At 41.6% G+C, this 20768-nt stretch overlaps 1 protein-coding gene across 1 annotated transcript in view; it reads right to left on the bottom strand.

The window, feature by feature from the left end:
* Positions 1-20768, bottom strand: part of SLC1A2 (solute carrier family 1 member 2) — a 117012-nt gene that overhangs the window by 16281 nt on the left and 79963 nt on the right. Inside the window, exons 2-9 of the mRNA XM_073658134.1 lie at positions 17460-17599; positions 14503-14655; positions 11682-11932; positions 11138-11294; positions 10321-10447; positions 8026-8259; positions 997-1191; positions 399-533 (exon numbers count right to left, since the gene is read on the bottom strand). Coding sequence (XP_073514235.1) covers positions 399-533; positions 997-1191; positions 8026-8259; positions 10321-10447; positions 11138-11294; positions 11682-11932; positions 14503-14655; positions 17460-17599 — 1392 coding nt within the window. The remainder of the gene's footprint in view (positions 1-398; positions 534-996; positions 1192-8025; positions 8260-10320; positions 10448-11137; positions 11295-11681; positions 11933-14502; positions 14656-17459; positions 17600-20768) is intronic.

Consider the following 20768-nt stretch of genomic DNA (forward strand, 5'->3'; position numbering starts at 1 on the left):
CACAGGCAATGCACGGCCATGGCTCCATTCTTATGGGGCATTTCAGAGCTCCGTTCTTGGGATCGGTGGGATTCCCAAGGCTCGGACTTCCAGGAATGAGCAAGTTATCTCCTATCTTGTGGATATGTGACAGTTTATGAGTTGGGAATAACCACAACCGCATCCATTATCCCAAATTGTCGAGCAGTAGAGAGCATGGGGTGGATGGCATCTTGTTATACTTAATGCTGCCAATTATTCCTTCTCCGATGACTTCCGAGACAACCAATAACAACCAACGGACTCCCAATTTCTATATACGCTATATATACATAGGGTCACATCTCACGCCTCTAGAAAGCCATTTTCAATGTAATCTTGGGTGGTCGTTTCAAGGAGGTTTCACATCCAATACTTACAGCAGCCAGTCCACAGCGACGAGTAGACTGATATCCTGGGTGGGCAGCCCCACAGCCGTCAAGATCAGAAGCATGGTAACCAAGCCGGCACTGGGAATACTGGCCGCTCCCACACTCGCTAATGTGGCCGTCAAACTGGGAAACGAAAACACAAAATGAAAAGTTAACACACAGAACTCTAGACCTCCATGGTGACTGGAAAATGGAGAGGACACTATATGATCTGTATAGAAGTACCTGGGGCTTGAGCACTTCCATTCCCATACCTCGGTGACAAAAGTGGCAAGTCCTTGATGTGAATTATGAATGTAATCTCTGAGAGTCGGCTAAAATGTTCAATACAGTAGCTAAACTAAAGGCTATGGATACTGTAACCCTGATTTTATTGTTTAGGAGTTTTCAACATTAAAAAATAGCCAACTTTCTAAACAGTCCCCCTTAAAAACGTCCTACTATTGTACTGCTGTAGAGCCTGTGTAACTCCTTTCACATAGCTGGCTGTGCTGTTGCTTCTAATTAAGAACCTTAGTTGTGTAGATCACGTTTTTCCATGTCAAAGATGTCCGCAGCCTTTAAGTGTGTTCCCAAGGCTACTTACCTCACTGTTACAATCTGTCCTCCATCCAGTATCACGCCGTTCATCTGTGCAATAAAAATAGCTGCCACAGCCTCATACAGAGCAGTTCCGTCCATGTTAATTGTGGCTCCAACAGGAAGCACAAAGCGTGTTACTCTTTTGTCAATACCCAAGTTTTCCTCCAGGCAGCGGAACGTGACGGGCAATGTTCCGGCACTACAACACCCAACAGTTACATGGTTAGGGTTAACAGGGAACATCAATATATGTAGACAATAGAAATGTTATACGGTAGGGTATATGAGAAGGCTATAATATTAACTGGTATTTTACAGCAGCACAATAATGCTTTACACCCTTCTAAAGCCTAGAGACCACTTATATAAGTAGATATCATGCTGACAGTGGCGGTATTCAATATATTGTGCGGTGTATCTCATGTAACAGTATTGATTAACTGCATTAATATTATTGGGGTTCTTGGAGGGAACCCTTCAATGACTGTTACTCTCGTCCTCTTCCTGTCTCCTACTTTTGTCCATCTCCTCATTTGCCGGTCTGTCCCCGCATCCTTATTTTTGCTGGTAATGAGGTTCTTCTTCAGGGTACTCCAAGCTTGTGTTCTTCTTTCTTTTTGGTGCTTCCTTTTTATGCTATTTTTGTAGGGCAATCTTCTTCCTTGTACGAGCCTTCTCCGTCCAAAAGAAGGATAAGATGGGACTAAGTAACGGATCGGCCACACTTTTCCAAGGACCCCGTAGCTGACGAAATGCCATGGTAGATGGTACGTATAACCCTTGATAGGATTATGGCCTCCGTGAATAAACAATGCACATTTTTGTATCGTCGTGAAGCATTTTGAGATTGCTCTGAGCAAGAGTGACCTTGTATATAAATAAACCCGCAGTGTACTATGTATATTGCGCCTCTGGGAATGGCCTCTCTCCAGAGATTCTCAAAGCACATGAAGCTGAATATCTGCAAGCAACCATGAGAAAGTAGATCGAAGCTGGTGGTTATGATGTATGAAAGCTATCTCCGTGGAGAAGTGGCCTTGTTGTCCACATCTATCAGATCACTTCCATGTTGTTCTGTTTCTTCACAGATGGTTGCATTTTTATTGTTGTTTGTTTTTATACATTTTTTATGCCTTACTTCTTTTTTTTTTTTTTATAAAAGTCAGTGGGGGGAAAACAATAAGAGCACGAACATAGTGCGGTATTAAAACATAAATAAAGGTGCAATACAATGCTACGGCAGACAAAATGCAGTAGAAGAAGTGTTTTATGCCAATAAAAATAATGAAATGCTGCAATTATCCATTGGTAGCAAAGGTGTCCAAAATTAAGCCAGTGCTGGTCTGTGTCTGTGCAATCCACCGGTCAGCCATGGGACAGGTAAACTAAAGGGGCACATTAAAGGGGTTGCTCCTAGTTTATGATATTGTTGACCACCCTTAGTATAGTTCATCAGTATCAGGGCAGTGGGGGTCCTCAGCTGTTTTAAGCTTTGATGGCGGCCGGATGTAAGCAGTGAATAGTCCAGCTTTGTACACAGCGTAGTGGCCGTTACTGAGTACTGCAGCTGAGCTCTTATGGAATTGAATGAGAGCTGAACTACAGTACCCAACAATGGTCCCCATATGGTGTACGGCACTGTGCGGATCAGGCTCTATACACTGCGTACATCCATCCAAAACTGATAACAGTTGGTTGGTGGGGGTTCCGAGCGTTGGACCCCCCAACGATCTTATATTGAATATCTATCCTGAAGATGGGACATCATTAATATCATAATCCCAGATTACCCCATTAAAGGGAGGAGTGTATTGCACTAGATGTGGCACTGTTAACACTTTTTATATTGGTATGTAAAGATTATGGGTACTGTTGTATGATATTTTTTTATGAATGGTAGATGAGGCTATTTGTATACTTTATACATTACCTATTTCTATACATTACTTACACTTTATTTCTCCGGCCCTGTATGATATTTTTCATCTGAATTCTGTATACATAATTCACAAAGAGCGTTGTCTATATTTAATAAACTTAGAACAGTTTGACAATATTTATCTGCTAGTGCATTGCACTCTTTAGGCCCTGTATGCACTATTTATCTAGCACTGCATTGTCCTGCCTAGGCTTTCTATGCACTATTTATCTGGCACTGTATTGTCCTACCTAAGCTCTGTATGTACTATTTATCTGGCACCATATTGTCCTACCTAAGCTCTGCATGTACTATTTATCTGGCACTGTATTGTCCTACCTAAGCTCTGTATGTGCTATTTATCTGGCACTGCATTGTCCTACCTAGGCTCTATATGCAATATTTATCTGCCACTGCATTGTCCTACCTAGGCTCTGTATACACTATTTATCTGGCACTGCATCGTCCTACCTAGGCTCTGTATACACTATTTATCTGGCACTGCATTGTCCTACCTAGGCTCTGTATGTACTATTTATCTGGCACTGCATCATCCTACCTAGGCTCTGTATGCACTATTTATCTGGCACTGCATTGTCCTACCTAGGCTTTCTATGCACTATTTATCTGGCACCGTATTGTCCTACCTAAGCTCTTTATGTACTATTTATCTGGCACTGTATTGTCCTACCTAAGCTCTGTATGTGCTATTTATCTGGCACTGCATTGTCCTACCTAGGCTCTATATGCAATATTTATCTGGCACTGCATTGTCCTACCTAGGCTCTGTATGTACTATTTATCTGGCACTGCATCATCCTACCTAGGCTCTGTATACACTATTTATCTGGTACTGCATCGTCCTACCTAGGTTCTGTATACACTATTTATCTGGCACTGCATCGTCGTACCTAGGCTTTCAATGCACTATTTATCTGGCACCGTATTGTCCTACCTAAGCTCTGTATGTACTATTTATCTGGCACCGTATTGTCCTACCTAAGCTCTGTATGTACTATTTATCTGGCACTGCATTGTCCTACCTAGGCTCTATATGCAATATTTATCTGCCACTGCATTATCCTACCTAGGCTCTGTATGTGCTATTTATCTGGCACTGCATCACCCTACCTAGGCTCTGTATACACTATTTATCTGGCACTGCATCGTCCTACCTAGGTTCTGTATACACTATTTATCTGGCACTGCATCGTCCTACCTAGGCTCTGTATGTACTATTTATCTGGCACTGCATCATCCTACCTAGGCTCTGTATGCACTATTTATCTAGCACTGTGTCGCCACATCTAGGCTCTGTATGCACTGTTTATTTGGTACTGTGTCACCCTATCTAGACTCTGTATGCACTATTTATCTTGCACTGCATCGTCCTATCTAGACTGGTACTGCATTGCTGTATCTAGGCTCTGTATGCACTATTTCTATGGTACAGCATCACCCTATCTAGACTCTGTATGCACTATTCATCTGGTACTGTGTCACCCTATCTAAGCTCTATATGCACTATTTATCTGGTAAGGTGTTGCTTTATCTACGCTCTGTATGCACTATTTATCTAGTACTGTGTCGCCCTATCTAGGTTCTGTATGCACTATTTATGTGGTACAGCATCACACTATTTAGGCTCTGTATGCACTATTTATCTATGCAGTGTATTTATGTAAAAATTCTACTTCTACCACTGAAGTTTTGACAAGTTTCCCTATTTAATCCACTAATTTTGGAAAACAGTCACTACTAATTATTTCAATTATTAGCACTAAAAAAAACATTTCAGACTTAAAATACAACGAAAAAAAAAAAAGTCCAGTGAAAATCAACCAGAAAATTGAATTTACTAAAAGAAAGTGGAAAATGTTTCAGCTCCTGTAATAGACAATGACCAGGAAGGGAAATAGATTTCTGCTGTGTTTTTGCCAAGGAAAATAAATGCATGCTAGCTTCTAGCTACTGGCGGAGCGTGTCTTCAGCGTGAGACAGCTGCAAAATATCAGTCAAGGGCTCAGATTACTGTGCTAACAATTTCCAAGCCAGCGCTCAGTAGTGAACTGGTGCAAACAGGGTGCGGAGGGCGAGATTTGGCCCTATAATGTGCTGCTGTTCATTATAATGGATGTAGATCTGATAACATCTTAGGCTGCATGTCAACCAATATTCACATCCATTACAACTTATAAGGACTGACATCCAGCTTTCCAAAGACCATGAATGGCAGCGGGATCTATGGAAAGCTGGATGTCAATCCTTATACGTAGTCCCGTCCTATGGGGCCCAAAAGGACTGTAATCACTACGAGCAAAGTTACACTGCACAGTATTATTTAGTAATATATGGTGGTATTATTTAGAAATCATATTGTAGTATTATATGGGCTCTTTAAGGGAGTATTATTTGGATTTTGCATATTTAGGCACTGTATAGTAGTATAATATGAGCTGCATATGACAGTACTATGTGGGCTATATATAGTAGTATTATCTTGTCACTATATGGCAGTATTACGGGGGCTCTATATGGTAGTATTATCTTAGTCCTATATGGCAGCATTACGTTGCATCAATAATATAGTATTGTACTGGCACCATATGGTGGTATTATATGGGCTCTTTCAGCGAGTATTATTCAGATTTTGCATATTTAGGCACTGTATAGCAGTACAATGTGGGCTGCATACAACAGTATTATGTGGGCTGTATATGGTCGTATTTTCTTGGCACTATATGGCAGTATTATGAGGGCTGCATATCATAGTAGCATCTTGGCACTATATGGCAGTATTATGTCGGCTGTACATGATAGTATCATCTTGGCACTATATGGCAGTATTACATGGGTTCTATATGATAGTATTATCTTAGTCCTTTATGGCAGCAGTACGAGGGCTCAATACTATGGTATTGTACTGGCACCATATGGCAGTATTATATGGGCTTTATATGATAGTATTATTTTGGTACTATATGTCAATATCATATGGATCGTATATGGTATCATCTTGGCACAATTTGGCAGTATAATGCAAATCTATGTATGTGGTAACATTATCATAGTGTTGAGCGAGTATGTTCGGTTAACCCCTTCGCCGAGTATACTCATGATACTATAGAGCGGTATTACAGATGTAGCCATTCTTAAAATGATAAAGATATCCCAGCAAACAGTTTAAGTCGGCACCGAACTATAGAAGTTAATTGGCTTTTATTGTGTTAACTTTCTGTGCTGTGATATCTTTGTTGTGTGTTAGTTTAAGAAAGGTTACATCCGTATGTCGGGTATGACGTCTGTATATACTGTAATAGAGCTATCTTAGTTGGCACAATATGGTGGTATTAATTGAGCTCCATGTGATGGTATTATCTTGTCACTATATGGCGGTATTATGTCAGCTACATATGGTAGAAATATCTTGTCACTATGTGGTTGAATTATGCTCACTCTGTATGATTGCATTATCGTGTCACTATATGGCAGTATTATGTCAGCTACATATTGTAGTATTATCTTGTCACTATGTGGTTGAATTATGCGCACTCTGTATGATTGCATTATCGTGTCACTATATGGCAGTATTAGGTCAGCTACATATTGTAGTATTAGCTTGTCACTATGTGGTTGAATTATGCGCACTATGTATGATTGCATTATCGTGTCACTATATGGCAGTATCATGTCAGCTACATATTGTAGTATTAGCTTGTCACTATGTGGTTGAATTATGCGCACTCTGTATGATTGCATTATCGTGTCACTATATGGCAGTATTAGGTCAGCTACATATTGTAGTATTAGCTTGTCACTATGTGGTTGAATTATGCGCACTATGTATGATTGCATTATCGTGTCACTATATGGCAGTATTATGTCAGCTACATATTGTAGTATTAGCTTGTCACTATGTGGTTGAATTATGTGCACTCTGTATGATTGCATTATCGTGTCACTATATGGCAGTATTAGGTCAGCTACATATTGTAGTATTATCTTGTCACTATGTGGTTGAATTATGCGCACTATGTATGATTGCATTATCGTGTCACTATATGGCAGTATTAGGTCAGCTACATATTGTAGTATTAGCTTGTCACTATGTGGTTGAATTATGCGCACTCTGTATGATTGCATTATCGTGTCACTATATGGCAGTATTAGGTCAGCTACATATTGTAGTATTAGCTTGTCACTATGTGGTTGAATTATGCGCACTATGTATGATTGCATTATCGTGTCACTATATGGCAGTATTAGGTCAGCTACATATTGTAGTATTATCTTGTCACTATGTGGTTGAATTATGCGCACTCTGTATGATTGCATTATCGTGTCACTATATGGCAGTATTATGTCAGCTACATATTGTAGTATTAGCTTGTCACTAAGGTTGAATTATGAGCACTCTGTATGATTGTATTATTTTGGCACTATATGGTGGTATTATGTGGACCAAAAACAGTAGTATTATCATGGTACTATTATATAGGTTAAAAATAGTTTTTATTTTATTTTATTTTTGGCTAGGTCTCCATATTCAATAAAACTGACCGCGAGTGGCAGGCAGTATTTTAACCCCTTGCTTACTTTCCTCTATAGCTTTAAGTATATTCATGAACCAGGAGGATCGGGATGAACAGTGCAATAGCTGTGAAACATACGAGTTATATAGCAGTTGCTCTTCTTATTATTATAGTCCTTCATCCCTCAGCAAAGCATTAAGGCAGAGTATGAAGTAATGGGTCTATGGGTCCGACTATCCATAAGGGATGTAATGCAGCGGTAACAGCTGGTCACCGACCTATCTTCATTCATGAAAGCATTTTTTCTTATGGCACATCCCCTTTAAGGGTCATGTACACGGATTTCATACTGTGCCGCCATATGGTCCCTGTATGAGACTATGTTCCATAACACGGCGTTTGATGGAGTATGCCATATATAAAATTAGAGACACATGGAAGCACAGTAGGGCCCCACGGACATCTATGTGCACCGCATGGCGGCTTTATATAACGTCAAGCTTCTCCGGAGCCATAATACGATCATGTATGTAGGACCGCCAGGATAGATAGCCAAAAAAAAAAATTAGATAGGAACCCTTACCTGGAAGCCGTACCAAGAGCTGTGATCCAGGCCTGAAAAATGCCGGCCAGAAAGGAGAATGGACTCTTCCTGGTGATTATGAAGTACAGAGACGGTAAGAAAATGCCTCCATGGATAATGAGGCCCACGATGACGGTGATCATGTACATTCCCAGTTGCCTAGCAACAAGCTCCAAGTCTTTGATGGCGATGATTTTCCCACAGATCAAACAAGCGATACCGAAGGGAGAATACCTGGAGAGGAGCAAAGGGGCATGAATATGTCTGAAATCATCCACAACCATCACTCACATAATATACTACTTCCCGCACTACCCCTGAACTGGCGATCGCGGCCGGACCACGGTTGGTGGAGGCCCCCTAGATATAAAAAAAAAATAATGGTGGTGGTTAGAAATGAGAGAATCAAATTAAGGAGAATTGAATTTGACTCAAATTTGACAAAAAAATAAACAAATATTGCATTCGCTTCCGACTGGCCCCATTTTTGTTGGATTATAGAGGTTTAGGAAGGAGTTAAAAAACTTCTCCTCGGCCTGGACATGTCCCACCACCCCCAGTCTTCCGATGTCCTCTATCTCCTTCAATGATATGAGCCGCGGCTCCTTGCGACCACACGAGACTCAATGCACTTCAATGGTGAAGTGATGAAGAGGGGCCTAGTGAACGAAGGATGCTGAGTGATGATAGTAGACCGAAGAGCTGATCGGAGCAACGGCGGTGATGGGACAAGAATGGGGAAAGTAGTAGAGAGGCGCGGAGAAGATATGTTGTTTCTTAACTCCCTTCCCGGTCGAATCAATTAAATTTATTTGATAAAATCTAAATTTTCTACCTTGAATCGAGCAAATCTGCCCAAATCCAATTTCAGGAGATTCTTTCAACTCTAGAGATGGACCCATCAACAGTAGAACTACCAGCTAGGTCAACCATGGATATCTTCTTAGTAGGGAGAGTGAGATAAGCTGCTGCTGAGCACCCTTGGTGGTGGCTTATCTCCTGCAAAAAGCAAGGCACCAGGCATACTGAAAATCAATATGTCTGATACTTCTTTTACCTTGCAGATGATGTCAAGGGAAAGACATCATATACACACACTCCAAAATCTTTGGGCTCGGCTAACTTTAGGCTAAGTTCACGTTGAGGTGTTTTTGGTGCTGAACCTGTCCAAAATCCTCTTCAAAAACTTCTTTAGGAAATCTTGAAAAACTCTTTCAATTTATTTTTTTCTGAAAAGGTTTCGATTTTGAAGGAAACCCATCCAAACTAGTCACGGACCAAACAAAAGTCTGCAAAAAAAACACTTCAGGATAAAAATTTTCCTCCAAAGCTTCTTCAAAAAGGAACATTTTCCAAAGTTGTTTCCGCTTGAAAACTCTTTGTTTTTTGTACACCTGAAAAATACTTTGTGTGAACATAGCCTTACTCTTATGTATATGGGTACTTTGAGAATTAGATATTGGTGGAGGTCATATCTCAAGGACAACCCTGAGGTGAACTTCTTGATCTTTCTCGGTTGTTGCTGGGTGGTTTTCTTCCTTTAAGCTATAGTCATTTGGCAGGCAATCCCATTTCTTGCGTCTGCAATTGTGTGCCCAATCAATTAACAACTGTGACTGGGCACCAAATTGTAAATATCAAACCAGTCAGCAATAAGGAACCAGATGTGCTTCCAGAAGGAACAAAGCAAATGGTAATTTGTTAGACTGGGAACCCATTGTTCTTTCGAGACGTTCTCCAAATTTTCTTTAAGGAGAGATCAATAAAGCTGTGTCAGCCTTCTTCCTCTGGGATCATGGATGTCTTCCACCTGTAACAGGTCCAAAATTTCCCCAGAGACCTCATTGTCTGTCAGAAACTGGGTCTGTGGCTTTTACAAAGAATTGACAAAAGATCTTTCAGTAAACAGGAAATTCAGCTAGCATAGAATGGTCATTGTTAGTGTGGAAACTGGGTCTGACACCATTGTGAAATAACGTCTGCTTAACACATTATTAGAAAAATTTCTTTCTACATGAAAAGGGAGTTAGGTAACAACCTACTGATTTTTGTGACTGATATGAAGTCCAAAAGTCAACGAGAGGCCACCAAGCTGGCCCGGTTGAAAAGGTATCCACAAAAGAGTCAAGTCAAGAATAAAGCATTGAAAACGAGAACAAACAAAAATAGTTTCCAATGAGTCGTGTATCAGATGTGACAGTCCAAGTAATTAAGATGGAGCATGGTTGGTGAAAGAAAGGACTAGATTTAGAATTTTGGCCAAATATCTATAGATTGCTCTCCACTTTTACGTACCACATTATCATTGTCACAAGTTTCATCACAATCTCATTCAGGATGTTGAAGAATTCCACCATCAGTCTGGCCTGTTCGCCCATTTTGCCCATGGCAATGCCGAATGCAATGAAGAAGCCAATTAAACCTGTGGAAAGAAGAGGTGGAAGGCCATGTTGGAGATGACATAGAGCAGTCAAGAATCAAACACAGCATTGTCCATCTCCATCACTAGTCACACACCAAATATCAAAAGGAGCGTTGTCCTTCTCCATCACTAGTTATAGTCACAGACCAAGAGAATCAAATGCATCATTGTCCATCTCTGTCACCAGTCGTAGTCACAGACCGCACATGAGAAGGACATTGACTTTCGAACCTTTAGATCACAGATGTGTCATATTGAAAATAGGTTGGAGGAACCCTACACTCTACTATTCTGGGTCATTGACGATTACATTTTTTGGGTGTACTTGCTAATTTGGGGTACACAAGGTAAACTTTGTTGGATGATACATTCTGATGTTTTTCATACCTAAACATCTAAATAATTAGTTGTCCATCAACTACTGAGTGTTCTCCTGCTTACAGCCAGCTTAAAAAAGCTTGTTCCCTAGAAGAGGACTTCACATTAATATCTTTATAATTGGAAAACAGAAAGATATCGAGCAAAAGTCTACAAGAGTGTCCTATATGTAGGAAGAGTTTGGTAAAGAAAGCTATAAGACTGAGCATCAAAGACTAGAATCATGATCGTGATTGCTCCCAATTTCGTACAATCACAATGGCCTTTTGTGTAGTCAAAACATGCAATATCTCTACATTTCTACTTTCGTACCCAAGACGTTCATGCCGTCTTTGAACTCCAATTTTTTTCTAATTTCCTCTGTGGTTGTGACAACTGTTTCGTTCATGAGTGTGAAGACGGAGTCGGTCACATTGGCAGGTTCCTCGGTAGGAACTTCCACAACAACCTTCTTGGTAACTGTCTGAATCTGGGGATAAAAACAGTATTTTTGGATTAGGTTATATTTGGGCAAGATTTTCCTTCTATCCCCAACATTCTTATTATTATTGCGCCCTCACTTTCTTCAATATTGTAAACAGATTACCATCAATCAGTCCCTTTTCAGAAAGGGTTCAATTTCTCCACAGCACCCCCACAGGGGAAACTAGGCATTGCACATTTGTTGAATTCAATGGGCTGTGCAAGGACATGCTGAGTCTCCCAGAGCAAGAGGTACATCTTGTAATCACGGTCTGCTCTGGAGGTGGAATAGTATTTGGCTTCCTGATCTAACTAAACACGTTTGGGTAAAGGGGGCAAATTTGGAGTGTAGATCTCTTTCTCTCAGGTTTAATGTTAAAATGGATCTGCTTACCTGCTGGAAACAGGCTTGCACCAGGTTCTCAGGAAACAGATTTCTGATAAGATCAAAAAAAGCATCTAAACTGGAGACTTCATCATTTTCTTGCCCTTTTCCAAGTTGTTTCTTTAGTTTGGGGTCTCCGGGATGTATCGCCAAAACAAGGATGACTCCCAAGACTGCAGCAATAATGGTGGTTGCCATGTAGTAGACCATAGCCCTGGTGCCAAGGCGACCGCTCGATTTTGCATCCAATCCAGCCAAGCCTATAAAATAATAAAAAAAAGAACTTAGAAGTTTGGCTTTACATGGCAACTTCTTTATTATATCTCCCCCTTGGCTTCTAGGTTATATAGAGTGTTTCCAAGAATCAAAGCTGTAGATTTTTGTCTTGCGAACCTCCTAAAAGTGATTGTATGTTGAGATAATTCAAGGACTAGTTGTATGAGAAGGTATGCAGTAGCCAAAATGTCACAATGCAGCAATGATTGGGTCACCATGTCATCTTCAACTATGATGATCTACTGTAAGGCAACATCAAGTTCTACAAAACCCAAAAAGCTTTCATTCCAACTTTCGATACAAAAATATTCTCCCATCATTGGTACACAAAGGGTTATTCAGTCCGGGGCCGTATCTCTCCCAAGCTTGCATTCTTTGATTTACCAGATTAATATATGGTTTAATTCCAGTTGTCACGAGGGATTTAATTGTGTGCAGGAAAATAGGGGCTACAGATGTTTCTCTCCAGTTGACGTGTTCTGCGTTTAATTGCTGGAGAGAGCTGCACATCCCTCAGACGAGAGATCTGTCTATCCTTTTAGATGAGAGCTTGGTGCGGAAATAGACACACAAGACGCCGTTTCCTCTGCTTTACTAATGAGCCTTCTACTTACAAACTGTGCAAATATACACTGTACATCTGTGCGGCTACAAAAAGACTCAACACGATAGGAATTTCGATAAAATGAGTTGAAGAATACCGGGGACCACATTGCAAACTCGGCAATGACCGGGAAAGGTACTTGACACCAAACAATTGTATGAGCTTTCATTCAGGTCTGATACAATTTGTATCGCCCTTTGTATAAGGCTCTTAACTTTTTATAGTGCAGAACATGACTCAATGATCTTGGGGATCTTCTCGTCAAGGCACTGTCACTGATGCTACTAGTAACTGCCAAGCTCTGTGCCTTCATACTAATGTGTAACCACCAAGCTCTGTGCCTCAATTCCAATATTTAATTGCTTTGTACCTCAATTCTGATGTGTTACTGCCAAACTTTGTGCATTAATTTGTGTCTTAATTCTCATGTATACCTACCAAGATCTGTTTCATAATCATAATGGGTAACTGCAAAGCTATGAGCCTTAATTCCAATGTGTAACTACCAATCACTGTTCCTCAGTCCTGATGTGTAACCAGCAAGCACTGTGCTTCAACCCTCCTGATGTGTAATTCCCAAGCTCTGTGCCTCAATCCCGATATGTTAGCGTACACACTGTACCTCAATCCTGATATGTAACTGACAAACTCTGTGACTCAATTTTGATGTGTAACTGTGTCTCAATCCTGATGAATAACTGACAAGCACTGTGCCTCAATCCTGAGGTGTAACCAGCAAGCACTGTGCCTCAATCCTGAGGTGTAACCAGCAAGCACTGTGCCTCAATCCTGAGGTGTAACCAGCAAGCACTGTGCCTCAATCCTGAGGTGTGACCAGCAAGCACTGTGCCTCAATCCTGAGGTGTAACCAGCAAGCACTGTGCCTCAATCCTGAGGTGTAACCAGCAAGCACTGTGCCTCAATCCTGAGGTGTAACCAGCAAGCACTGTGCCTCAATCCTGAGGTGTAACCAGCAAGCACTGTGCCTCAATCCTGATGCATAACTGACAAGCACTGTGCCTCAATCTTGAGGTGTTACCAGCAAGCACTGTGCCTCAATCCTGATGCATAACTGACAAGCACTGTGCCTGAATCCTGATGCATAACTGACAAGCACTGTGCCTCAATCCTGATACATAATTGATAAGCACTGTGCCTCAATCCTGAGGTGTTACCAGCAAGCACTGTGCCTCAATCCTGATGCATAACTGACAAGCACTGTGCCTCAATCCTGATGCATAACTGACAAGCACTGTGCCTCAATCCTGATGCATAACTGACAAGCACTGTGCCTGAATCCTGATGCATAACTGACAAGCACTGTGCCTCAATCCTGATGCATAACTGACAAGCACTGTGCCTCAATCCTGATGCATAACTGACAAGCACTGTGCCTCAATCCTGATATGTAACTGCCAAGCACTGTGCCTCAATCCTGATATGTAACTGCCAAGCACTGTTCCTCAATCCTGATATGTGACTGCCAAACTCTGTGACTCAATTCTGATGTATAACTGACAAACACTGTGCCTTAATCCTGATGCATAACTGACAAGCAAGAGGCCTCAATCCTGACATGTAACTGCCAAGCACTTTGCCTCAATCGTGATATGTAACTGCCAAGCACTGTGCCTCAATCCTGGTACATAACTGACAAGCACTGTGCTTCAATCCTGATGTGTAACCAGCAATCTTTGTGCCTCAATCCTGATACATACGTGAAAAGCACTGTATCTCAATACTACGTGTAGCTGTCATAACTGTACCCTCATTGAGCAACTCTAACCGCTATGCTAGTTGCTGTACAATCGTCAAGTGGGTACAGATTTTAGGATCATCAGTCACACAAAAAAAATGGACCCCATTATAGTAGGTTTCAAAATGTTTTTAAAATCTTCAGTACAGAATCAGATAGCCCTCCATATATAATCTACTGATCAATCCACTTACCGGTGATTAAACTGGAGATGATTAAAGGTAGAATCAACATCTTCAGCATCCTCATGAGAATGTCTCCGGGAAAGGCTATGACCATAACAATGTCAGGATGGATGGGAGATGCCATTCGAAGGAGTCCCCCGCACACTGAGCCCAAGATTACACCTGAAGAAGAGGGGAGGTGTTAGAAAATGTGAAGGAAAAACTAGAACAATGGGGAGAAATGTCATGGTTGGTTTAGGTCTTCAAGTTCCAGAGTCTCATTATGGCATTATCATATTTAGGACACTCACCTATTAGGGAAACAGGGGCCCCACCAACATAGCTTGTGGATTTGCAGCCACCACATTCTCCATTGAGGCTATTTTCTTTAAAAAAAAATGCCACATTTGTCCGCCAGTTGTGTGTGACATTGCAGCTCAGTTCCATTTATTTCAACAGAGCTGAGCGGTAATACCAGACACAACCCAAGGACAAGAGTGGCGCTGTTTCTGTAAGAAATCTAATCTTGAACAACCCTTGTAAATTAGATTTTTCTTTGTAAATCTGTGCACACAACATACAAACCAAACCTACAGCATAATGAAAAAAGCTCAGAAAGTAGTAAAAAAAAAACAACCACAATGCTGATCTCAGCCATTCCAGCCAGCAATGACAGGACATGTAATTAGCCACACACTTCATTTTGCTAATTGGGCATTTCTAGTCAACAATTTAAAATTACTTTTCATCAGCGGTAAATTGAGATTCCCGTGGGTCTTGGATGTTGTGTAAGGAGATGGAAATGCTGCTCATGTTCCCCCCTTGAAGAATATGTGTATTGTTGATGTGTAATGTGAACTGTGAAATGTGTTATGGTGTTGGTATTGTATTCTGCCCAGCAACAGGTAGTTGACAGGGACAGTGAGAAATAATGTTTGGGACTACCTTAAAGTCAGAGGGGATAAGCTAAAGGGAATGAGACAGTTTCTTCTCAGGAGTTAGATAGGGCCCGGAGTGCAGAGAGAACAGACCTAATGTCTGGTGTGAGCAGTGCCACATTTCATGGGTGTCCCTAGTAGTGAGAGGAGACCAAGAGAAAGAGATAGGGTGACCCGGAGAAAAAATGAGGAACAGTGACTGAGAGACACTGTGATTTACCAGAGACAGGTCTTGTGAGAGAATGCCTAGCAGTATGGCCCAGAGTTTATAACTCTTAAAAGTAACAGGCCTAGACAAGACGGAGTATGCGAGACAAAGAGAGTGCCCGGGCGGGAGTCCCCGAGCATCAGAAGAGAAGATAAGCACCGGTCATACTGGCACCATAGTTCCCCAGAGGGGAAAGAAGATGTGGAACCTCGGGTTGAATAAAAGACTCTTACTAGCTGAACTGTAGTGTCAAGCCGGGTTGTGGTGCAGTAGTGAGGAACAGTGAAGACAAGAAAACAAGTAAAGAGAGAGAAGACAAAGGGATTGAATTTGTATAAGGAAAATGTTACGCATTATGAAGGAATCATTTGAGAAGATACAGAATGTACCTGCTATCTACTGTATATAACTCTCCCCAATGTTCAGTAAAATGTTTATTTTTAAATGATGGTCTTCCTCATTGAACTGTCAAACATCTGTTCCTGGTCAACCAGCAACATCGGTTACATGTGGCATGCAAGGGTGTAGCGCCCCCACAGCAAAGGTCCACACACCCAGCCAGGATCCTCACCTTCATGAAACATGCCGGGGCATAGGAGATGAGTATCTCGCCCACAGCTACCCCCCACCCCGTGCCACTTTACAGTTGCTCAATCTCAGGAGCCCATCTTTTATTAATATTTGGCTTTAGGGGCAGCTATATACCAGAAGAAGCCCTGTGTGATTCTTGCCTTGTCACCCTCCAAATATAGTACCACAATACAGCAGTGGCGCTGCATGGGGAAAGCCAGAGGGGCAATTGCCCTATGCTTAAAAATTCTATAGGTTCCCAACATTTTGGGACTCACCTGTCAGATGATCCAGGAGGACCAGAGGTGGGGAATCTCCAATGCACTGCCTTTTCTTGCAGTGATAGCCCACACAGTGGCCTGCGATCTGAAGGAGTAGGGTAGCCAGCAGCTTCTATGTCATGTTGGTCACTGCAAGTAGCTCCTATGCAGAGCGCAACAACCGAGATAAGGTTGCCATTGGCTACTTTGCTCTGCATAGGCGGTAACCTACTGTAGATGAAAAAGCTCAATACAATGAAGTGAGCTTTGTCATCTCGATTGCTACCTATGCAGAGCTCAGCAGCCAATGACAAACTCATCTAGATTCCTGCGCTCGGCATATGCAGAGACCGAGATGACAGAGCCTAATCTAATCAATGAAGACTGTATTGAATCATGTGCCCTATATATGTGCTGCACTGTGTCCTACCATAGCTCTCTACCTCTCCTCTCACTTGTAATTTCATGAGAGGAGAAACAGAGACCTGCTGGGAGAGCTGTTCTTAATTTCACAAAAGTGTCCCATTGATCGCTAAGATTACGGATAGAGTGACGGTTAGGGCTAGGGTTAGGGTTAGGACTAAGGTTAGGGCTAGGGTTAGCGTTAGAACTAAGGTTAGGTCTAGGGTTAGGGTAATAAAATATTTGCAATTCATTAAAAAAATATATAAAAATAAATATTGTAACAATTTATAACTTTTCATTTTTAACATTTTTTGCCAAATTTCAGTAAAAATCAGGAAAAACTAGAGGGCAAAAGGGGAAATTTATATCAGTATTTTCTTAAAATACTTGTAGGACTTGGCCTGGAGATCCCGCTGATCACTAATGCTAATAGGGGGGCTAAAATGCACTAACTGCACTAACTGTGATGGTGTGTACCAAGATCACCGCCACCATGGGATACCTGTCCCTGCTCTTCACTGCATAACCCTAGGTCTGTGTATACATGCCATGTATTCGCCATCCAAAAAATCCATCAAGGTAAAGTATTACTAGTCATGGACTTACCAAATACTGTGAGGGAAAGCAGGAGGTTTCCTCGGATCTTGTCGCACATTCTCAGGCATGGTGATCGGGGGTGCACTTCGTCTGAGGTCAGTTGGCTCTCATGCATACGCACTTCCACCTGTTTTGGGGTGTTGTTGGCACTAGAAGAGAAAAGGCTCAGATATGTTAGTCAGTCGGACACCTGGGGAACAAACCCATTTTTGGTACGTATCAAATGCAATAGCTTTCCTATGTGCCTCAACTCGGGGTGTTGCAACAGGACAATATCTGGTGTCCGATGAGGCAGCGATGCGATGCAATGGTTAAGTCCAACTTGACAAAATTTCCTGCGCTTCCAGCTCCTGCGGAAGTCAAAACTGAACATAATTCCCGATTGGGGACTGTGTATCGGTCGTTCTTGGGCATTGCTGTGCAGATGAGCTGCAGTACCCAAAAACGGCCACTACACAGAGTATGGAGCTGTGCGGTTCTGGCTCCATACTCTGTTTACATCTGGCGGCACCGAGACCTGCAAAGTGCAGATTAATGGGGGGTTCCGGGTGTTGGACACCCAGCGATGGTGGATGACCTATCCTAAGAATAGATCATCAATATTCAAGTCTTGAATAACCCCTTTAAGTGATCTGTACCAGAGCTTTAGACCTCCATCCTGCTTCTATCCAAACTACACTAAGTATTTTAGACAGAGGCAGTCAACCTTGTACAATTCCTACTCGTTATGAGTTCCTTGATTGTAAGCTAATCGCACTGATGAGAACTTCAACAACCAGCTGTAATCTATAGAGAGATCTGGAGATGAGTGTTCAATTTCCCTACAGTGCCTCCAGAGGAGACATTAAGTATTACACAATGTCCATTCATATCAATGGACTCGATGAATGATGCAGGACAAGAAAGGTCCTCCAGAGAAAGAGATGATCTTCGTAACTGTTATACTTTGGTCAAGACATGAGGGTTCTGAACAGATGACCCCATTGTTAACTCAGAATACCCTAATATGACGTATGATAATGGGTTTTTCAAAAATGGACAACCCCAAAGACTGATTAGAGGCCATTGTTAAACTGGTTAGCAATTAGGAACCAATTCTTTCTCCTCGGTGGTCCTCAATGTGCACTTCTGGGGACCACCCAATCCTCCCGTTTCTTTCTATCGCTCAGATAATGAAGCAAAAATCAAGTGATCCTGCATCGATACCAAAGAGATTGGAGGGATCAGGAGCATTGGGCACCAAGAAGAATGGCCGTCAAGGATAGGCAAGTGGGAGCTGCTTCTAATCCACTGTCATGACTTGTTCAATGAAATCCCAAATGTCCTGGTTATGTAAAAATAATATACAGTAATAGGGTCTCCAATCATTTTTGTAAGTTCTTAGACCCCCAAAACCCTACTATTAGCAACACGACGCCATTTACAGGGAAGATCTTGAAAGATTCATCAAAGAGTAACCCGGTGATAAACATTTTGCATAAACAATCGTTGACCACAATGCAAACACAGCTCGGACTCAGGATGTTTAATAAGGAAACAACCCCCATCATTTATCCGCAGGAAACCTCAATATGTCTCGGACTACTGTGATTTATATTAGGGAAAGCTGGGACGCAGATGAACTGTGAGCACAAAGAGGAGGACGTTTGCCAGTAAACAACAGTTTGTGTTATTTTGCTTAATTTAATTTGTTATGCGGAGAACATCTGTCGGGGTCTTTTAGCGATTTCCATGGAAACGGAAATATCAGCGGCGACAATTATAGCTTCTGTCAGCTGTGGTATTTATAGGACAAGGTGATACATGTATGTATGTCAGACTGTCAACTCTTCTGAGAACCTGAAGAAGGTGCTAAAAAAAAAAAAACAGTCACGTGCAACTGGAAATGACATGTACGGTAAACCATATGGAGGACTAGATTGGCACATTAGATTGCTAGTTGCCATTTCTTTAATTTCTTACATTTTTTTGTATTATTCTCAGTTTAGAAATGTAATTTGTGACTTAAGATTCATGTGAACAATTTCCCAGCAGCTACCCCGCAGGTAAAATAAAGTATTACAATGTTCTGGTCCTCCAAGTTGAGAGATAATTTTTGTAGCCACTCTCTGCCTTGGTTGGTAGATAAGGGTGATGATTAAGGACCTACAAAGTCAGTATCTAATGCTTTTTCTTATTTGTGACTTCTTATTTGAAAAAGCAGATCCCAGAAATAGGCAAGAAGTGGACAAAGGATGGAGAAATCGACCTTGTAGCGAGATTTTCTATTATGGAGAATAATCGGTTGTCATACATTGCACTTATCGTCATTGTCTTCTTCTGATATAGGATAGGGCAGGTGCACAATACCAGCCGTTCCCGCACACGAGCCAAAAAATATCAGCAGACGTGACATCACCGATCCGGCTTTAGGTGAGCGGAGCCGGATTACCCCTTTAATATATAGGGTGGGCTATGAAATGCAGAACCATGTTTCTTGCTGAAACAATCCTCGCTACTTATGATCTGATAACTATGTAGAGTTGGTGGAAGATATCCACGTACACGACCGTGCTCACATCTCCATCGAAGAATATTGGACTTGACATCTGTGAACACATAGATTTGCACCAAATAATTTTTGTATCATGCAGTCACTGTTGGCACAAAAGTAAATTTCCTGTGGTGCACCAGGACCTATTGTTCTTGTTTGGAACCACGCTCCATGGTACAAGGGGTCCAAATGTCCGTCTACCATCCCATCGAGTAGCCACTTATTGGTGTCAGGTGTAAGTTGTTTTTTTTTTATTACACAGCGACATGTTCTGCAGCATCATTTTTACTTCAATTTCCTGGGGATTCTCATAGTCCCCTCCAGAATGTCTACAACAACAACTGGTGACACAAAGGGCTGGTTATTGTGACCTCGGGGCAAAAAGGTCCTCCATTTAACTGCCCAATTACTTCGCATGCCACTATATATAATGAAGTGGGAACTTAAAGTTAACCGTTTGACTCTCATAGACCATTACAAAATTTATGCAAGTACCTTTCCTGCTATGGCAAAGCGATAATTTAGCTTTCTTGGGTGGTCCATGGGCCTCGAGGTTTTGTTGGGGCTTTGCTACAATTCCTAATATTGTAGTTTCACCACCAGGATCGGACTATGGTTCCAATGGTCCAGCAGAGGAGATGTTTCTAAGGGGTCCATGCAGAATATAGTGGCCCAAGTGACTGATTTAGAAGTCACCTCCAAATCTGGTGGTCTTCTTCTGCGCTATGAAGGCTTACTATTACATCAGAACTTGGTCCACCGGTGGATTTTGCAATGGGCCAGTC

Source organism: Phyllobates terribilis, unplaced genomic scaffold (genome assembly GCF_046119375.1).
Source record: "Phyllobates terribilis strain yellow unplaced genomic scaffold, ASM4611937v1 Scaffold_13__5_contigs__length_258822181, whole genome shotgun sequence".
NCBI lineage: Eukaryota > Metazoa > Chordata > Amphibia > Anura > Dendrobatidae > Phyllobates > Phyllobates terribilis.